The sequence below is a fragment of the Telmatherina bonti genome, assembly GCF_933228915.1.
Source record: "Telmatherina bonti genome assembly, chromosome: 7".
NCBI classification, from domain to species: domain Eukaryota; kingdom Metazoa; phylum Chordata; class Actinopteri; order Atheriniformes; family Telmatherinidae; genus Telmatherina; species Telmatherina bonti.
Window position 1 is genome coordinate 38,618,091 of NC_136625.1, and position 18,378 is coordinate 38,636,468.

The window sequence follows — 18,378 nt, forward strand, 5'->3', positions numbered from 1 at the left end:
TGATCAGTATGGATCCTGGTATAAAAAATTATCACCCAGTGTTAAACTGGGCCCCAAGTATTGCAGTGTAACCAAAATAAAGAGCAAAAGATGTTTAATAAACGTCAGTTAAACACAGAAGATTTTCACTAACCATAGTTATCGTTTACCCTTAAATCTCTTCTGCATTTCCAGCACCCACAAACTAATCCAATCACTATAGATTTCCTTTGAAGAAATGCATTAACATTACTGAGCACAAGCATAAGATCACCACACATTTTCTGTAGAGGAATGACTCTGCATTAGCTACCACATGCTAATCACACCACTATACATTTTATATGGAGAAATGAATGAGTATCAGTTACCATAATACTCTGTTTACACAAAAAGTACTTTACATGAGTACTTTTGAAAATACTCCAGAGAACATGAGGCAAAGACTTAGGAAAACAGGCTTTTTGATATGAAACCTTTATTTTATTACAGAAACACTATCGCATAACAAGATACTTTAAAATTTCTGTCACTATCGGTACACCATCATTGTCACACAAGTTCCAGCTCAATTAGAATAAAACATTTATTTAGTCACACTGATAACGTAACATGTCTGCAGTTTGTTCTCCACGGTCCTGCTCAGCCAGAAACCATCACATGCAGAAACTGTTTGTGTCAATCATCAAGGAACCACAGTGTGGATGAGATGACTTCATTTCAGTAGCTGCATTTACATGGTGACATTTCTTAGCTTACTGTTTGGAGTGACTCATTTCCTGCAAGTTGAATGTAAACTAGCTAATTTAAAATAATAGTACCTGGACAAACCAGTAAAATAAACTGGGACTATATAAACAAAGTCAAGTTTATTTTGTTTCATTTAAACGCCATGACTAATCAATTTACATGTAAAAGGCCACTGAGAGAAGCTGTAAAGGTTCAGAGATAATAAAATTCTCACTGGATACAACATGTGACTCTTTTGTGATTTTCAGATTTACACAACTCATTTACCAGTTCTAATGCAAGATATAAAAACTAAAATGAACAATAATAAAAATGTTTTTTGTTGTACATGAGTGTTTCCAGCTGTTAAACCAAAAAGAACTTTGGTTCAGATTTAGGTCCCAAACATCCATGATGAAAATCAATACTCATACAGTACTTAGAAAAGAGCTAAAAGTTGTTACGTGGCCATTTACAACTCACTTGTTACTGCAGGCCTCGGAACATTGAACCGGCTGAAAATGTCTTAACTGTGCTGAAAAGTGGCATCTCCACCGAGCGAGCAACCTTCATCTGGGTTTACTTACAGGATATACTAATGAGTAGAAAGGTACAAATGTGTATTTACAGCCATAGAAAGTGGAGATCAGTCTAGTCATTCGTTATACAAACAGCTCGTACCTTCAGTTGATTATAAATATAATAGAAAAACAAAGAACAACCTAAACCTACGCCAAGCACCCATTCAGAAATGTGTACAGCATCATTTCTGTGATAACTGGAAATCTTGGACTTGTACCAGGTCAGACTGTAAGAAATGCTGAAAACAGCAAGTAGTCTTTTTTTTTGTTGTTGTTGTACTTTTCAGAGTATAAGGTAGTAGAATTAGGTAGCTGAACATCAAACAACAAGGTACCATCTATTTATTCAGGACATTTATAGTTTTCCAGTCAGACCATAACCCGTCCTAACAGTCTGATGGGGTATGTCATAACTAGTTATAACTAGCCCCAACAACGTGTAAGGACAGGTTATAACTGGTTATACCAAGTTAAGTGATAATCCGAATGCCAACTGGCATTCATTATTTTTGTATATACGCACACAAAGTTTGGCGAGTTAAATCACTGTAATATCACTCCGTTACAGGCATCACTATAGAAACGCCTTAATCAGCTGGTTCATATCAGCTGGCTGATCAGATCAGGTAAATGAGAGGAAACTGATGCAGCTTGACAGCGGCTGTTTAGCATAAAATCTACATCAACGCCAAAAATGAAATAGTTCTTATAATGTTTAGCCATTTTTGTAAAAAAAAAACAAAAAAAAAAACAAAAAAACCCCCAAAACATTTATTTTAAAATGTTTACAGTGTGGGACCATGGCATAAGTGGATTAAACAACTCGGAACCGTGCATTAGACATTTATAATGCACTTTGTGTCACGATGTTCTGGACTCCGAGCCGTGCATTATAACTGTCTAATGCATGGCTTCTTGTTGTTTAATCCTTACTTATAACTGGTTGTTATTGGTTATAGTATCAGGACAGGTGGTAACTGTTTATAACTTATAATAACTTGCTATAACTCTTTATAACCAGTCATAATCTGGTTAAAAGTGATTATAACCAGCCTCAGAATGGTTATAACCAGTTTAGTTGTTCCAAATGATGTTTATATCATATAAAACAGGAATGTAAGCAAAACAAATCCAGAACAATTAGCTGAAAACGTGTTGGCCAAATCTGGCTGTTCTGAACACCTGCAAATAGAAGATTCTTCAAAAAACAACCAAAACAAATTTCATTGCACACCATCATGAAAAGAGATTATATACCTAAATGAGTGGTTACCATGGCATCTAGGATGATGTTTACCAAGTAAATATAAAAAAAAAGATCATTCACATAGACTGATAAAAAAATACAGATAGTACATAGTTCATCTTATCTACTGATATTGTATAAAGACAAAAACAACAGATAACAAGTAAAATAGTTTTCTCTTTATCAGACACAATGAGACATTTTTTGGATAAATGCTTATCATGTGGTTCAGTCTGTTAATAATAGCCTGAACCATGTGTTGTAATAGATGATGTTAGGTAGTTTCAGACGGGTGAAAGAGTACAGCTAGCTAACGTCCTACCCTCGTGTGGACTCGTTTATTCCCAGTCCTTCACAAACTCAGTATTTTAAACACAAAAAGGGATTCATAAACATATTCAGGCAACTGCCAAAAAAAAGACATTTCATAAAACTTAAAAATCTGCTGTGATGTAAACAATAAACTAGATTTTCAGAGACAATTAGACAGATTAGCATTATTCAAAGTGACCAACTTCAAGAAAAGTGTTATCTTTTAGCTTTATGTATCTGTATAAATATGTAATAAAAATTAAACCCATACAAAAAAAGCAGAATTTCACACTGTATTCAGGAAACACTTCTAAACAAACAGTGAGAATAATTTTAGTAATGATAAACTTCCTATAAACTTTAGCTTTTTGAACTAATGCTAGCATTAGCATTGCTAGTTTAATGTTTCACTGTTAACAAGGTTTCTGAAACATCTGGAAAGTTCACGATCCCATGAAACCACATCTATAACTAAGAGTTCTGTCAGATAACCATTGTTAGCTTGACGTTATTAAATGTGAATGTTTTCCTGTTTATTTGTGATTGAAATTATGCTAATTGTAGAACTGCCAAACAAAACAAATTTATCATCACAGTAAATAAATTAAAATTAAAAATGGTACTGATATAATTATCTGAAATGAAGACATTTTCTAACAAGCATTGCTAAAATTAAGCACTGCTCCTATTTAAAAATCCAAATGTTAAAGAAGCAAACACATGCAATAACATTCAACACAAACAAGTCGGCTCTCTGGATGAGTGATTGTGCTGCTCTTTCATGGTACAGCTACGGAGTTTCTAGGAAAATCTCTATTAAAATGGCAAATATAGTATATATAAATCTCAACTTTAACTTAAAATATCTTCTTTATATCAAAATACTCTTTTCATTCATCAAAGCAGTGTTTCCAACCTGCCCTCGGGAAATAAAAACAATTCTTAATCCTGCCTCATTTATAAAATCATGTTTTGAAATTTTAATTCGATTTAGAAATGGCCAAGGCTGGTATAACAATGCTTAAGAAAATTAAATAAAAAGGATTTGTGCTGCAACACTACATTACACAATGAATTCCACATTCCACACGAATTGGCACTAAAACCTCCTTTAATCCTTAACGTCAAACTATCATGGATTTTTTTTTACTCTATTAAATGTACAAACACGATTCCAAAGAAGTCTCCCTGTGTGGGAAATGCAAATAAAAACAGAATCTCATAAGGTAATATTTAATTCCTCATAGAAGAGAAAAAAACACAAATGATTCAACTGATGGAAAATATAAGCTAATTGTGAATCTGATGGTGTCAGCTTATCTGTAAAAAGTTGGAGAAAACACAAAAGGCTGGAAAAAAAACTGGAGGATCATTTAACAACTAACTGGCAACAGGTCAGTAACTTGACTGGGTATATTCAGAGAATTAGAAGGAATCTCTGTGTGCGGCGGACAAAGGGCAAAACTGGATGCTGGTGATCTTCTGCTTTGTAAGCAGACATGATTCTTTACTTGAAATTACAGCATGGACTCAGGGTGGACTTCCAGAACTCACTGTCTGTAAATACTGTTCACCCTGAGATCCACAAATGCAGGTTAAAGCCTCATATGTAAAGAAGAAGCCATATCTGAACAGGATTCAGAAACACTGCCGTCTTCTCTGGACCAAAGCTCATTTAAAATGGACTGAGGCAAAGTGGAAGACAGTGTATCTTTCTGGACAGTGTATCTTTCAAACTAAGGAGGAGAGGGAGCATCCAGCTTACTGTCAGTGGACAGTTGAAAAGCCTGCATCTCTGATGTTATGGGGTTGCATTAGTGTCTATGGAATGGGCAGCTTCCAGATCTGGGAATTTCCATCAATACTGAAAAGTACATGGAGGTTTTAGAGCAACATCTGCTTCCATCCAGACAACGTCTCTTTCAGGGAAGGGCTTGCAGATTTCAGCAGAACGATGCCGAACCACATCTTGCATCCATCGCAGCAGCATGGCTTCTAAATTCACAATCAGCTCATATGAGATTATGTTTCTATTTACATTTTTGCACAACTCATTAGGAAGTGTGCTTATATTTAGTTGGAAAGGACAATCTGTCAGCATCGACTATCTGCCCCCACATTCAGCCATATATAACCATTTCTATAATAAAAGTTGAAATAAAATTTAAAAACCTCACCATTTAATTATTTTGCACAATATCTTTTAGAAAAAATGCAAACATCAACACACCTAAGTGTATGATAATTAGCAGCATCATCTCCAGTAACATTATGAGCTAAATATTTACTTCACAGCCCTGCGCCCACAAATTTTATAAGCAAACTCACATTGGAGCAGAAGTGCAGATATTATATATATATATATATATATATATATATATATATATATATATATATATATATATATATATATATATATATATATATATATGTATATATATATATATATCTACAAAGCAATAGTTGTATTCTACGAATTTCACGTTGTGCTTTCTTGTGTTTCAGAACCCACACTCACTGAACTGAGTGTTTTTTGGCAGATTCCCATAAAAAAAGAGTCAGTCCTCTACAGCCACAAATCTTCCTCTTTTGGCACCGAATGCATGAATAACGTAAACATATATAAAAAAAACAAACAAAAAAAAACAACAGATTACATGTTCACATAGAAACCAAAATGTAAGAATGCCCAGAACTGAAGTTCGAAGCCTGCAAAAATCCAGCTTTACAGCAATAAAAACAATAAAATTGAAATTATTATTTAAAATTTTTAATAGTTCTTTTAGTAAAAATATGACTATGTATGGACTTCAGAAGTATGTTAACTTTTGTGTAAAACATTTGATCTTTAATCAGAATATCTTAAATAATTTGACATTTGATAGTTTACAGAATTTATACAGAATTTATGACATTCTGTATAAATTTTAATAATAAAATTTAAACCTTAACGCCCATCATTTCATATTTAAGTTAACGCAAGAAGGAAGACCTATTGCATCCCTTTATATTTAAAAATGTTTAAGTTATTTCACTAGCCAGTGAATGTTGATTTATGAATAAAATATTATTGCTATTTTTTCATAGATGTTTGTACTTATTCGATCATGTTAACATTTTTCTAAAATCATCTGTTTAATAGTGGTGTAACGGTACATGTACAAGAATTAGGAATTGGTTAGGAACTGAAAAACCCCTGTACCTACAGCCTCTTGCTAATCAACGCTATGATGAGCAGACATATTGGCTAGTACATATTTTAGCTAGCATATGTCATGCTAACAGATGTTATGCTAACAAATGTCATAGCTAGTGGGTGTTTTGGCTCTTGGGCATTATGGCTAGCTTTATGGGTAACGAATATTATAGCTAGTGAACATTGTAGGTTGCAGACAATACGAAATAAATAAAACATGTAAAACAGTTGAAGCGTTTTTCCTTTGACTACAAACTTTACCTGAAAATGTCTCATTCAAGCAATGTTTTATTAGCCAAATGTTGTCCTGTAACTAATCATATGCTACTTTGTATTTTAGAGCATACATGCATTAAAGTTTTACTTTTAAATGATATCATCAAACAATGGATAGAGTTAATATTTTTACATATTTGAATTGATTGTATTTTCTTTTTCTTTTGAAACAACAATCCCTCCCTTATCATATGTATTTGCTGACACTGGCCAATTAAAATAAAGGGGACATAATTATATTTATTTGATACAAGCTGTTTTCATTTGATTTAATCTTAAATGTTAGTAAACATTTTCCAGTTTACACCATTGTTAAGCAATTTTATGTTTACTTCTTAAAAACATCCCATTTATCTGCCAAAAGCATTGGGAGTGTACCAGACATAACTCTAATTTACTTTTGTCTTTCATCTTAAGTTTTTCATTGGTGATCGATGCCGAGCGTCACAGTACGATCCTTTATACACAGCACACGTTTAAATGCACCACTGAAATTACAAAAAGGAAAAAGGTTTGTTTTATGATTTATATTTTAACACATCACAACTTACTACAAGTTGTTTCTGCCCTGTAGCCCTTCTGGCCTGTCAAATGTACAGTCACAGTTATGACAAAATAAATGTCCCTCCAGGTGACTTACATTAACGTGTAAAATGGAAAGGTCTCTGAAAATGATCCATCCTCACTGGCACAGAAATGTCGAACCGAAGCAAACGCTGCCATCTTTCCTCGACTCAGCACTTTATTCATCCCCTTGTCTTTGCGACTTCATGGCAGATTTACAAAAATTTCTCAAGTCTGTCCAGCAGTCGATGATAAAAAAGGCAATTAAATAAAATCAAATTAAAAAAGACTGAGCCTTTAGGTTACTCTTCAGTCACTGGTAAGTTACGGCCGTGGGGGTCCATAAGCCACAATGATACAGGAGCCTCTTGCTTGTTGGACTTAATGCACCAAAAAAAAAAGTCTAAACTGGATGTAAAACCAGTTGTGGGATACAGATGATTATCATAATGGGGCCTTAATCAGCCATTTGAGGAGATATTTTGGCTCCTCTTACTGGATGGATGACCCAAGTGTAGGTAAATGGACTTAAAACCCTTATTCCTTATAGGCCAATCCCAAATTAGGAGGTGGAGTGTGTGTCAGGATGGGTCGGGGTAAGGTAGGTGGAGGAGTTGGGCTTGGACGCCCATACATACCCTGCATTTGCCTGCTGGGGAAACTGGGTTGGATGGGGTTTTCTTGAAAGCTTCGAAGGTTTTCGTGGAAACGGTTGCTGCTCTCATTGTCAAGGCAGTGGCTGTCGTCGCAGGGGCGGTGGTTGTTGTGGAGGTCGGGGGTAGGTCCTCTATCTGAGACGTGAACGGTGGAGATGCTGCTCTTCCTTCTGAGGCTGGACTCTCGGCTGGATGAGGCCCCTGACTGGCTGTCTGAGCCCCCGTCGCTGCTGGCGGCGGTTCCCTCCACTGGGGTGACCCTGATGGTAGTGACAGCATGAGGGTGTGGATGGAATGGAGGCGCAAAGGTGGCGGTTGGGTTGTACGGCATGTTGGAGTTGGTAGAGCTGGGGTGGATGTCAGGGTGAGCATTGTTAAAATTTGTATTGTTGGGATTATTAGGATTAAAATTAGGATGCTGGAAATTGTTGGGATTGTTAGGATTAAAATTAGGATGCTGGAAATTGTTGGGATTGTTAGGATTAAAATTGGGATGCTGGAAATTGTTGGGATTGTTAGGATTAAAATTGGGATGCTGGAAATTGTTGGGATTATTTGAATGTAGGGGGTGCAACGGGTGCACAACATGCGCGTGGCTGATGTACACGCCTCCGCTTCCCCCTCCATCTGATTCAGTCCGTATCACACTCCTTTTCCCATCCACCGAGCCGCCATCTCTCAGAGAATCACAGCTTTCTGTGTGTCTGTTCAGGTCATTCAGGGTGAAGTTTGTCTGTCGGAGGGATGCTCGTTGTTCTGGTGGTTTCCATCGCCAGGAGCCACTTCCGTCGGTGCTTGGGGGTTTCACCACAGGCTTGTTTTGTCTGGACTCGGGGTGGGCTTCCACACGTACTATACTGCCGCTTCTTTCAAGTCCTCCTAAAACAACAAAATAGCTCAATTATCCTAAAGGTGTGTAAGTGAAAATGCATTATATGTGCATCAAAATGACATCTGAAGTCCCGCAAGGCTCAGGTTCAAGACTTCTCTTTGACATCCATATGCTAAAATCATTCATTTTATCAGGTGAATTTAAAATATAGGGTGGCCTTTGCCAGCCCCTACATGGTTCAAGCGTGAACAGAGAGCACATATGCCATCTGACTGAGGGTATACATGGTTATTTTATGAGTATTTTCATTTTTGATTAGATTGTGAAAAGGTTTAACCCTTAAAACTCCACAAGTTTTCTGCTATCCATCTCCTTTTTTACAATCTTAACCATCGTGTGGACAGAATCGGAATCATTTTAATCCTAGTCAGCATGCACACATGATGTCTTCAGCCTCAGTTTTCAGATTATAAGGCTAAAATAATGTAAAATAAATGTCTAAGTAGATATAGTGACATAAAGGCCAAACAGAACAACAAAAACTGTTAACATATTTTCAGTTTTTGTTAGCAAAATATTCAAACAGTTTTAATAAATATGGGATTTGAGATTACAGAGAGATTTATGTTAATGCTGCATGCAAAACCTGGGTTCATTCTGGATTTCATTCATACTGACAGAAAAGAAGCAGGACCAAGACAGATCCTTGTGGAACTCCTTTGAAACTCTTTAAAGTGCATCTAAATTGAAACCTATAGGGCTTGGCAACGGACGTAATGTTGTCTGGGATGTAAATAGTAGACCGGCGCCATTTTCGGAGGCCATTCCTGATGATCATTGAGATCATTATTAGAGCAGTGATTTTTATGTTGAACAACTGCTGTCAACCATAAGCTAAAGCGCGTTTCTTTCATTCACCTATGGAAAGCCAGCTGGTCTGAACCAACCGATTAACGTGGTGACGCCCGCAACCGAGTGATATGAACTTGTTATAATTATGCGAACTATGTGTGCATGCAGACTAAAATAATGCACGCCAATATATATGTTTCTATATATAATTTTTTTTTTCATAAACTCTGTTCATCGGTCCTCACAAGTCCTGCATTCTCAGCGGCTGAACGAGCCTCCTCTCAAGCCCTGGGTGATGGTGAGCAGTGCGGGCAAAGTGGAATGTGGCCGCTGCACCTGCATGGCAGGAGTAGCTGACACCTGTATGCATGTAGCTGCACTCCTGTTTAAACTGGAGGCAACTGTCGGCATCCATGGAACGAAGACTGTGAGCAGCATACTGGGTTTTGCGCAGCAACTTCACACAGATTCAACCAGAAGTGGGATGTAAGATTATTGTTACTCAGTCAGATGACTGATCTGGTTGTTTGGACAGAACAGGACTTTGTAGCGGTGCGTCTTCCCAGACAGGGAGTTCTGGAAAACTATCTTACAGAAACACAGGTCTTCTTTAGGAGGGTGTGCTTCCAGAGCTACTTGCTAAATATTACACTAAGGCTGTGGAGCCCAGAGAGTAAAGTCAGCTTGAATACAAGCTTTTAACTTTGTTTTGCAACTATTACATTTTGTACATTATACTTTGTATTAATAAATACTTCTGCTGTCACTAAGTGTACCTTATTTATCATTTCCAGGCAGTGTACAGACTGGGACTGTTGTAGTTTTAGTACACACACACACACACACACACACACACACACACACATATATATATATATATATATATATATATATATATATATATGTGTGTGTGTGTGTGTGTGTGTACATATATGTACACACACATACGTCCATTCTTTTTACTTGAATCAGTATTACGTAATAATTACAAAATTAACCTCAGTTGCACTGTTGAAAGTTTTAATAAGTTTAATTTTTTATTGAAGAATCAGACATATCAGCGCTTGTGAGTTTTAAGTGATCTATAGAAGTGGTTTTACACCATTATAGACACTCTTCAACATGCACACATCTCCCTTGCATCCGGTCTTACAACAACACTTGGACACATGTTTACAAGTATACAACAAACATTAACAATCTAATGAAGAAGAGTAAATTCTTCCTCCTCACAGGGAAGCAACAAACTTATTGGTAGTGTTTTGTGTAACAGTGTGTACTTGTTGCACAAGCTGCCTATCACTCTTTCTACATGTCTCCTCAGGTGGGCTAAAACACAAGTATCTTTAACATCTTTAGCATCAGCTTGATGTTGAAGTAGCTCCTCTCCTACAGCTCCTGCATCTGCTTGGATTCCACCTCTCTCATTTCCATTCATGCACATTTCTTTATTATTGCCTCTTCCTATGGATTCTCCACATCTGCGCCGTCTGCAGGTCTGGCGGTCTGAGGCTGTGGCTTTCACCTCAGAGTGACCCAGATGTTGGAGCCCAGTCTGGATGTGACTCCTCCATCTCATATGCTGGTTTACCTTCGGGGTGGCAAAAGAATTCACATGAGGACGTATTAACATCCAAAGAATGCTGTGAATGCATCAGACTAGAGACACCATTCAATTTCAGGTCCCACTAATTATTTATTGGTTAAGTCATATCAAAGTGTATTAATAAACCATTTTAAATTAAAAACTAACACCCCCCCCCCCCCCCCCAAAAAAAAGTAGCACAGTGATTCATGTCAAAAGTCATATTTTAGCACATTATAAATTCATGTTTCTCCACAGTTAAGAATATAACATAACGATAAAAACACACATCTGTTTGTAAAGAAAAACAAAATCACATAAAAATCCAACCACAACTTATGTAAGAAAATAACGAGCCTTGTTCTGAAAAGATCAACAGTCTTTGCAGCCTGGGGCTGTTTGGCAGTTTCTCTGTCGATCAGCTTTAACCTTGCAGATATCAGGAAATTATAAGACATTTCTGTCAGGCTTAACTTGCTGACAAATTGAGCCAAATAGCTGAAAAAGGACTCGGCTGGTTGTTAATCAGTGTATCAGATTGTTAATCAGTGTATCTGATGGTCTAAGCTGGTTGTTAATCAGTGTATCTGATGGTCTAAGCTGGTTGTTAATCAGTGTATCTGATGGTCTAAGCTGGTTGTTAATCAGTGTATCTGATGGTCTAAGCTGGTTGTTAATCAGTGTATCTGATGGTCTAAGCTGGTTGTTAATCAGTGTGTCTGATGGTCTGAGCTGGTTGTTAATCAGTGTATCTGATGGTCTAAGCTGGTTGTTAACCAGTGTATCTGATGGTCTAAGCTGGTTGTTAATCAGTGTATCTGATGGTCTAAGCTGGTTGTTAATCAGTGTATCTGATGGTCTAAGCTGGTTGTTAATCAGTGTATCTGATGGTCTAAGATGGTTGTTAATCAGTGTATCTGATGGTCTAAGCTGGTTGTTAATCAGTGTATCTGATGGTCTCGGCTGGTTGTTAATCAGTGTATCTGATGGTCTCGGCTGGTTGTTAATCAGTGTATCTGATGGTCTCGGCTGGGTGTTAATCAGTGTATCTGATGGTCTAAGCTGGTTGTTAATCAGTGTATCTGATGGTCTAAGCTGGTTGTTAATCAGTGTATCTGATGGTCTAAGCTGGTTGTTAATCAGTGTATCTGATGGTCTAAGCTGGTTGTTAATCAGTGTATCTGATGGTCTAAACTGGTTGTTAATCAGTGTATCTGATGGTCTAAGCTGGTTGTTAATCAGTGTATCTGATGGTCTAAGCTGGTTGTTAATCAGTGTATCTGATGGTCTAAGCTGGTTGTTAACCAGTGTATCTGATGGTTTAAGCTGGTTGTTAATCAGTGTATCTGATGGTCTAAGCTGGTTGTTAATCAGTGTATCTGATGGTCTGAGCTGGTTGTTAATCAGTGTATCTGATGGTCTGAGCTGGTTGTTAATCAGTGTATCTGATGGTCTGAGCTGGTTGTTAATCAGTGTATCTGATGGTCTAAGCTGGTTGTTAATTAGTGTATCTGATGGTCTAAGCTGGTTGTTAACCAGTGTATCTGATGGTCTAAGCTGGTTGTTAATCAGTGTATCTGATGGTCTAAGCTGGTTGTTAATCAGTGTATCTGATGGTCTAAGCTGGTTGTTAATCAGTGTATCTGATGGTCTAAGCTGGTTGTTAATCAGTGTATCTGATGGTCTAAGCTGGTTGTTAATCAGTGTATCTGATGGTCTAAGCTGGTTGTTAATCAGTGTATCTGATGGTCTAAGCTGGTTGTTAATCAGTGTATCTGATGGTTTAAGCTGGTTGTTAATCAGTGTATCTGATGGTCTAAGCTGGTTGTTAATCAGTGTATCTGATGGTCTGAGCTGGTTGTTAATCAGTGTATCTGATGGTCTGAGCTGGTTGTTAATCAGTGTATCTGATGGTCTAAGCTGGTTGTTAATCAGTGTATCTGATGTTCTAAGCTGGTTGTTAATCAGTGTATCTGATGGTCTAAGCTGGTTGTTAATCAGTGTATCTGATGGTCTCGGCTGGTTGTTAATCAGTGTATCTGATGGTCTAAGCTGGTTGTTAATCAGTGTATCTGATGGTCTAAGCTGGTTGTTAATCAGTGTATCTGATGGTCTGAGCTGGTTGTTAATCAGTGTATCTGATGGTCTAAGCTGGTTGTTAATCAGTGTATCTGATGGTCTAAGCTGTTGTTAATCAGTGTATCTGATGGTCTAAGCTGGTTGTTAATCAGTGTATCTGATGGTCTAAGCTGGTTGTTAATCAGTGTATCTGATGTCTAAACTGGTTGTTAATCAGTGTATCTGATGGTCTAAGCTGGTTGTTAATCCGTGTATCTGATGGTCTAAGCTGGTTGTTAATCAGTGTATCTGATGGTCTGAGCTGGTTGTTAATCAGTGTATCTGATGGTCTAAGCTGGTTGTTAATCAGTGTATCTGATGGTCTAAGCTGGTTGTTAATCAGTGTATCTGATGGTCTAAGCTGGTTGTTAATCAGTGTATCTGATGGTCTAAGCTGGTTGTTAATCAGTGTATCTGATGGTCTAAGCTGGTTGTTAATCAGTGTATCTGATGGTCTAAGCTGGTTGTTAATCAGTGTATCTGATGGTCTAAGCTGGTTGTTAATCAGTGTATCTGATGGTCTAAACTGGTTGTTAATCAGTGTATCTGATGGTCTGAGCTGGTTGTTAATCAGTGTATCTGATGGTCTAAACTGGTTGTTAATCAGTGTATCTGATGGTCTAAGCTGGTTGTTAATCAGTGTATCTGATGGTCTGAGCTGGTTGTTAATCAGTGTATCTGATGGTCTCGGCTGGTTGTTAATCAGTGTATCTGATGGTCTAAGCTGGTTGTTAATCAGTGTATCTGATGGTCTAAGCTGTTGTTAATCAGTGTATCTGATGGTCTAAGCTGGTTGTTAATCAGTGTATCTGATGGTCTCGGCTGGTTGTTAATCAGTGTATCTGATGGTCTCGGCTGGTTGTTAATCAGTGTATCTGATGGTCTAAGCTGGTTGTTAATCAGTGTATCTGATGGTCTAAGCTGGTTGTTAATCAGTGTATCTGATGGTCTGAGCTGGTTGTTAATCAGTGTATCTGATGGTCTAAGCTGGTTGTTAATCAGTGTATCTGATGGTCTAAGCTGGTTGTTAATCAGTGTATCTGATGGTCTAAGCTGGTTGTTAATCAGTGTATCTGATGGTCTAAGCTGGTTGTTAATCAGTGTATCTGATGGTCTAAGCTGGTTGTTAATCAGTGTATCTGATGGTCTAAGCTGGTTGTTAATCAGTGTATCTGATGGTCTAAGCTGGTTGTTAATCAGTGTATCTGATGGTCTGAGCTGGTTGTTAATCAGTGTATCTGATGGTCTCGGCTGTTTGTTAATCAGTGTATCTGATGGTCTAAGCTGGTTGTTAATCAGTGTATCTGATGGTCTAAGCTGGTTGTTAATCAGTGTATCTGATGGTCTAAGCTGGTTGTTAATCAGTGTATCTGATGGTCTCAGCTGGTTGTTAATCAGTGTATCTGATGGTCTCGGCTGGGTGTTAATCAGTGTATCTGATGGTCTAAGCTGGTTGTTAATCAGTGTATCTGATGGTCTAAGCTGGTTGTTAATCAGTGTATCTGATGGTCTAAGCTGGTTGTTAATCAGTGTATCTGATGGTCTAAGCTGGTTGTTAATCAGTGTATCTGATGGTCTAAGCTGGTTGTTAATCAGTGTATCTGATGGTCTAAGCTGGTTGTTAATCAGTGTATCTGATGGTCTAAGCTGGTTGTTAATCAGTGTATCTGATGGTCTAAGCTGGTTGTTAATCAGTGTATCTGATGGTCTAAACTGGTTGTTAATCAGTGTATCTGATGGTCTAAGCTGGTTGTTAATCAGTGTATCTGATGGTCTAAGCTGGTTGTTAATCAGTGTATCTGATGGTCTAAACTGGTTGTTAATCAGTGTATCTGATGGTCTAAGCTGGTTGTTAATCAGTGTATCTGATGGTCTCAGCTGGTTGTTAATCAGTGTATCTGATGGTCTCAGCTGGTTGTTAATCAGTGTATCTGATGGTCTCGGCTGGTTGTTAATCAGTGTATCTGATGGTCTAAGCTGGTTGTTAATCAGTGTATCTGATGGTCTAAGCTGGTTGTTAATCAGTGTATCTGATGGTCTAAGCTGGTTGTTAATCAGTGTATCTGATGGTCTAAGCTGGTTGTTAATCAGTGTATCTGATGGTCTAAGCTGGTTGTTAATCAGTGTATCTGATGGTCTAAGCTGGTTGTTAATCAGTGTATCTGATGGTCTCGGCTGGTTGTTAATCAGTGTATCTGATGGTCTAAGCTGGTTGTTAATCAGTGTATCTGATGGTCTAAGCTGGTTGTTAATCAGTGTATCTGATGGTCTCGGCTGGTTGTTAATCAGTGTATCTGATGGTCTCGGCTTGTTGTTAATCAGTGTATCTGATGGTCTAAGCTGGTTGTTAATCAGTGTATCTGATGGTCTCGGCTTGTTGTTAATCAGTGTATCTGATGGTCTAAGCTGGTTGTTAATCAGTGTATCTGATGGTCTAAGCTGGTTGTTAATCAGTGTATCTGATGGTCTAAGCTGGTTGTTAATCAGTGTATCTGATGGTCTAAGCTGGTTGTTAATCAGTGTATCTGATGGTCTAAGCTGGTTGTTAATCAGTGTATCTGATGGTCTAAGCTGGTTGTTAATCAGTGTATCTGATGGTCTCGGCTGGTTGTTAATCAGTGTATCTGATGGTCTAAGATGGTTGTTAATCAGTGTATCTGATGGTCTAAGCTGGTTGTTAATCAGTGTATCTGATGGTCTCGGCTGGTTGTTAATCAGTGTATCTGATGGTCTAAGCTGGTTGTTAATCAGTGTATCTGATGGTCTGACCTGGTTGTTAATCAGTGTATCTGATGGTCTAAGCTGGTTGTTAATCAGTGTATCTGATGGTCTAAGCTGGTTGTTAATCAGTGTATCTGATGGTCTGACCTGGTTGTTAATCAGTGTATCTGATGGTCTAAGCTGGTTGTTAATCAGTGTATCTGATGGTCTAAGCTGGTTGTTAATCAGTGTATCTGATGGTCTAAGCCGGTTGTTAATCAGTGTATCTGATGGTCTAAGATGGTTGTTAATCAGTGTATCTGATGGTCTAAGCTGGTTGTTAATCAGTGTATCTGATGGTCTAAGCTGGTTGTTAATCAGTGTATCTGATGGTCTGAGCTGGTTGTTAATCAGTGTATCTGATGGTCTGAGCTGGTTGTTAATCAGTGTATCTGATGGTCTAAGCTGGTTGTTAATCAGTGTATCTGATGGTCTAAGCTTGTTGTTAATCAGTGTATCTGATGGTCTCGGCTGGTTGTTAATCAGTGTATCTGATGGTCTAAGCTGGTTGTTAATCAGTGTATCTGATGGTCTAAGCTGGTTGTTAACCAGTGTATCTGATGGTCTAAGCTGGTTGTTAATCAGTGTATCTGATGGTCTAAGCTGGTTGTTAATCAGTGTATCTGATGGTCTAAGCTGGTTGTTAATCAGTGTATCTGATGGTCTCGGCTGGGTGTTAATCAGTGTATCTGATGGTCTAAGCTGGTTGTTAATCAGTGTATCTGATGGTCTCGGCTGGTTGTTAATCAGTGTATCTGATGGTCTAAGCTGGTTGTTAATCAGTGTATCTGATGGTCTAAGCTGGTTGTTAATCAGTGTATCTGATGGTCTAAGCTGGTTGTTAATCAGTGTATCTGATGGTCTAAGCTGGTTGTTAATCAGTGTATCTGATGGTCTAAGCTGGTTGTTAATCAGTGTATCTGATGGTCTGAGCTGGTTGTTAATCAGTGTATCTGATGGTCTAAGATGGTTGTTAATCAGTGTATCTGATGGTCTAAGCTGGTTGTTAATCAGTGTATCTGATGGTCTCGGCTGGTTGTTAATCAGTGTATCTGATGGTCTAAGCTGGTTGTTAATCAGTGTATCTGATGGTCTCGGCTGGTTGTTAATCAGTGTATCTGATGGTCTAAGCTGGTTGTTAATCAGTGTATCTGATGGTCTAAGCTGGTTGTTAATCAGTGTATCTGATGGTCTAAGCTGGTTGTTAATCAGTGTATCTGATGGTCTCGGCTTGTTGTTAATCAGTGTATCTGATGGTCTCGGCTGGGTGTTAATCAGTGTATCTGATGGTCTAAGCTGGTTGTTAATCAGTGTATCTGATGGTCTAAGCTGGTTGTTAATCAGTGTATCTGATGGTCTAAGCTGGTTGTTAATCAGTGTATCTGATGGTCTAAGATGGTTGTTAATCAGTGTATCTGATGGTCTCGGCTGGTTGTTAATCAGTGTATCTGATGGTCTAAGCTGGTTGTTAACCAGTGTATCTGATGGTCTAAGCTGGTTGTTAACCAGTGTATCTGATGGTCTAAGCTGGTTGTTAATCAGTGTATCTGATGGTCTCGGCTGGTTGTTAATCAGTGTATCTGATGGTCTAAGCTGGTTGTTAATCAGTGTATCTGATGGTCTAAGCTGGTTGTTAATCAGTGTATCTGATGGTCTAAGCTGGTTGTTAATCAGTGTATCTGATGGTCTAAGCTGGTTGTTAATCAGTGTATCTGATGGTCTAAGCTGGTTGTTAATCAGTGTATCTGATGGTCTAAGCTGGTTGTTAACCAGTGTATCTGATGGTCTAAGCTGGTTGTTAATCAGTGTATCTGATGGTCTCGGCTGGTTGTTAATCAGTGTATCTGATGGTCTAAGCTGGTTGTTAATCAGTGTATCTGATGGTCTAAGCTGGTTGTTAATCAGTGTATCTGATGGTCTAAGCTGGGTGTTAATCAGTGTATCTGATGGTCTAAGCTGGTTGTTAATCAGTGTATCTGATGGTCTAAGCTGGTTGTTAACCAGTGTATCTGATGGTCTAAGCTGGTTGTTAATCAGTGTATCTGATGGTCTAAGCTGGTTGTTAATCAGTGTATCTGATGGTCTCGGCTGGGTGTTGTTTGGGTTTTACTTATCTGTGAGAGTCAGAGAGTCCGCTAGCGGACCTCGGCTGCTTGGTTTCCGTCAGTGTGCTGCAGGACAGCTGTTGCTACACATGTTGCTTACTGTCACCAAGTATGAATGAGGGATGGATTAAAAGTAAAGCGCTCTGATGCCTTGTAAGGTGCCATATAAAGCTAATCATTTATCACGATTATTATGCGATCTTTGCGTTAGCATTCACGTAGCATGCTAGCTTGCTAGGCGCTATGTCAACAGATGCTCTTCCAGCCAAAGTAGCTTCGGATTATTTGATTGAAATCGGAACAAAATAAGAACACAATAATCGAATTACACAAAACAGTCACACTTACCGTAATGAAAATGTCGCGAGCAGACTTTCAAAGATGTTGGGATGTTAGTAAAACTTAACTCGGCGCGTCTAATGGCCGATATCCATCCGTCTTCCCTGTGTTACATCAGGTACAAGACTCCCCTTGTTTTGCTTCCATGTAGGAAACGAGTGAAAAGACGAGCCGTTATCTATTTTTTCCCGATCGATCTAGTGCTCGGACATTGCAGTCGACTACACAGCAAGTTCTTCCCATATTTA

General features: G+C 38.2%; 1 protein-coding gene across 1 annotated transcript in view; it reads right to left on the bottom strand.

Annotated features, from left to right (window-relative positions):
- Window positions 1-7,420: 7,420 nt before the first annotated feature.
- The window catches only part of LOC306758051 (phospholipid phosphatase-related protein type 4-like), a gene marked incomplete at both ends in the record, with an annotated part of 80,763 nt that continues 69,805 nt past the window's right edge, over window positions 7,421-18,378 (bottom strand). Inside the window, 1 exon segment of the mRNA XM_079243267.1 lies at window positions 7,421-8,418. Coding sequence (XP_079099393.1) covers window positions 7,421-8,418 — 998 coding nt within the window.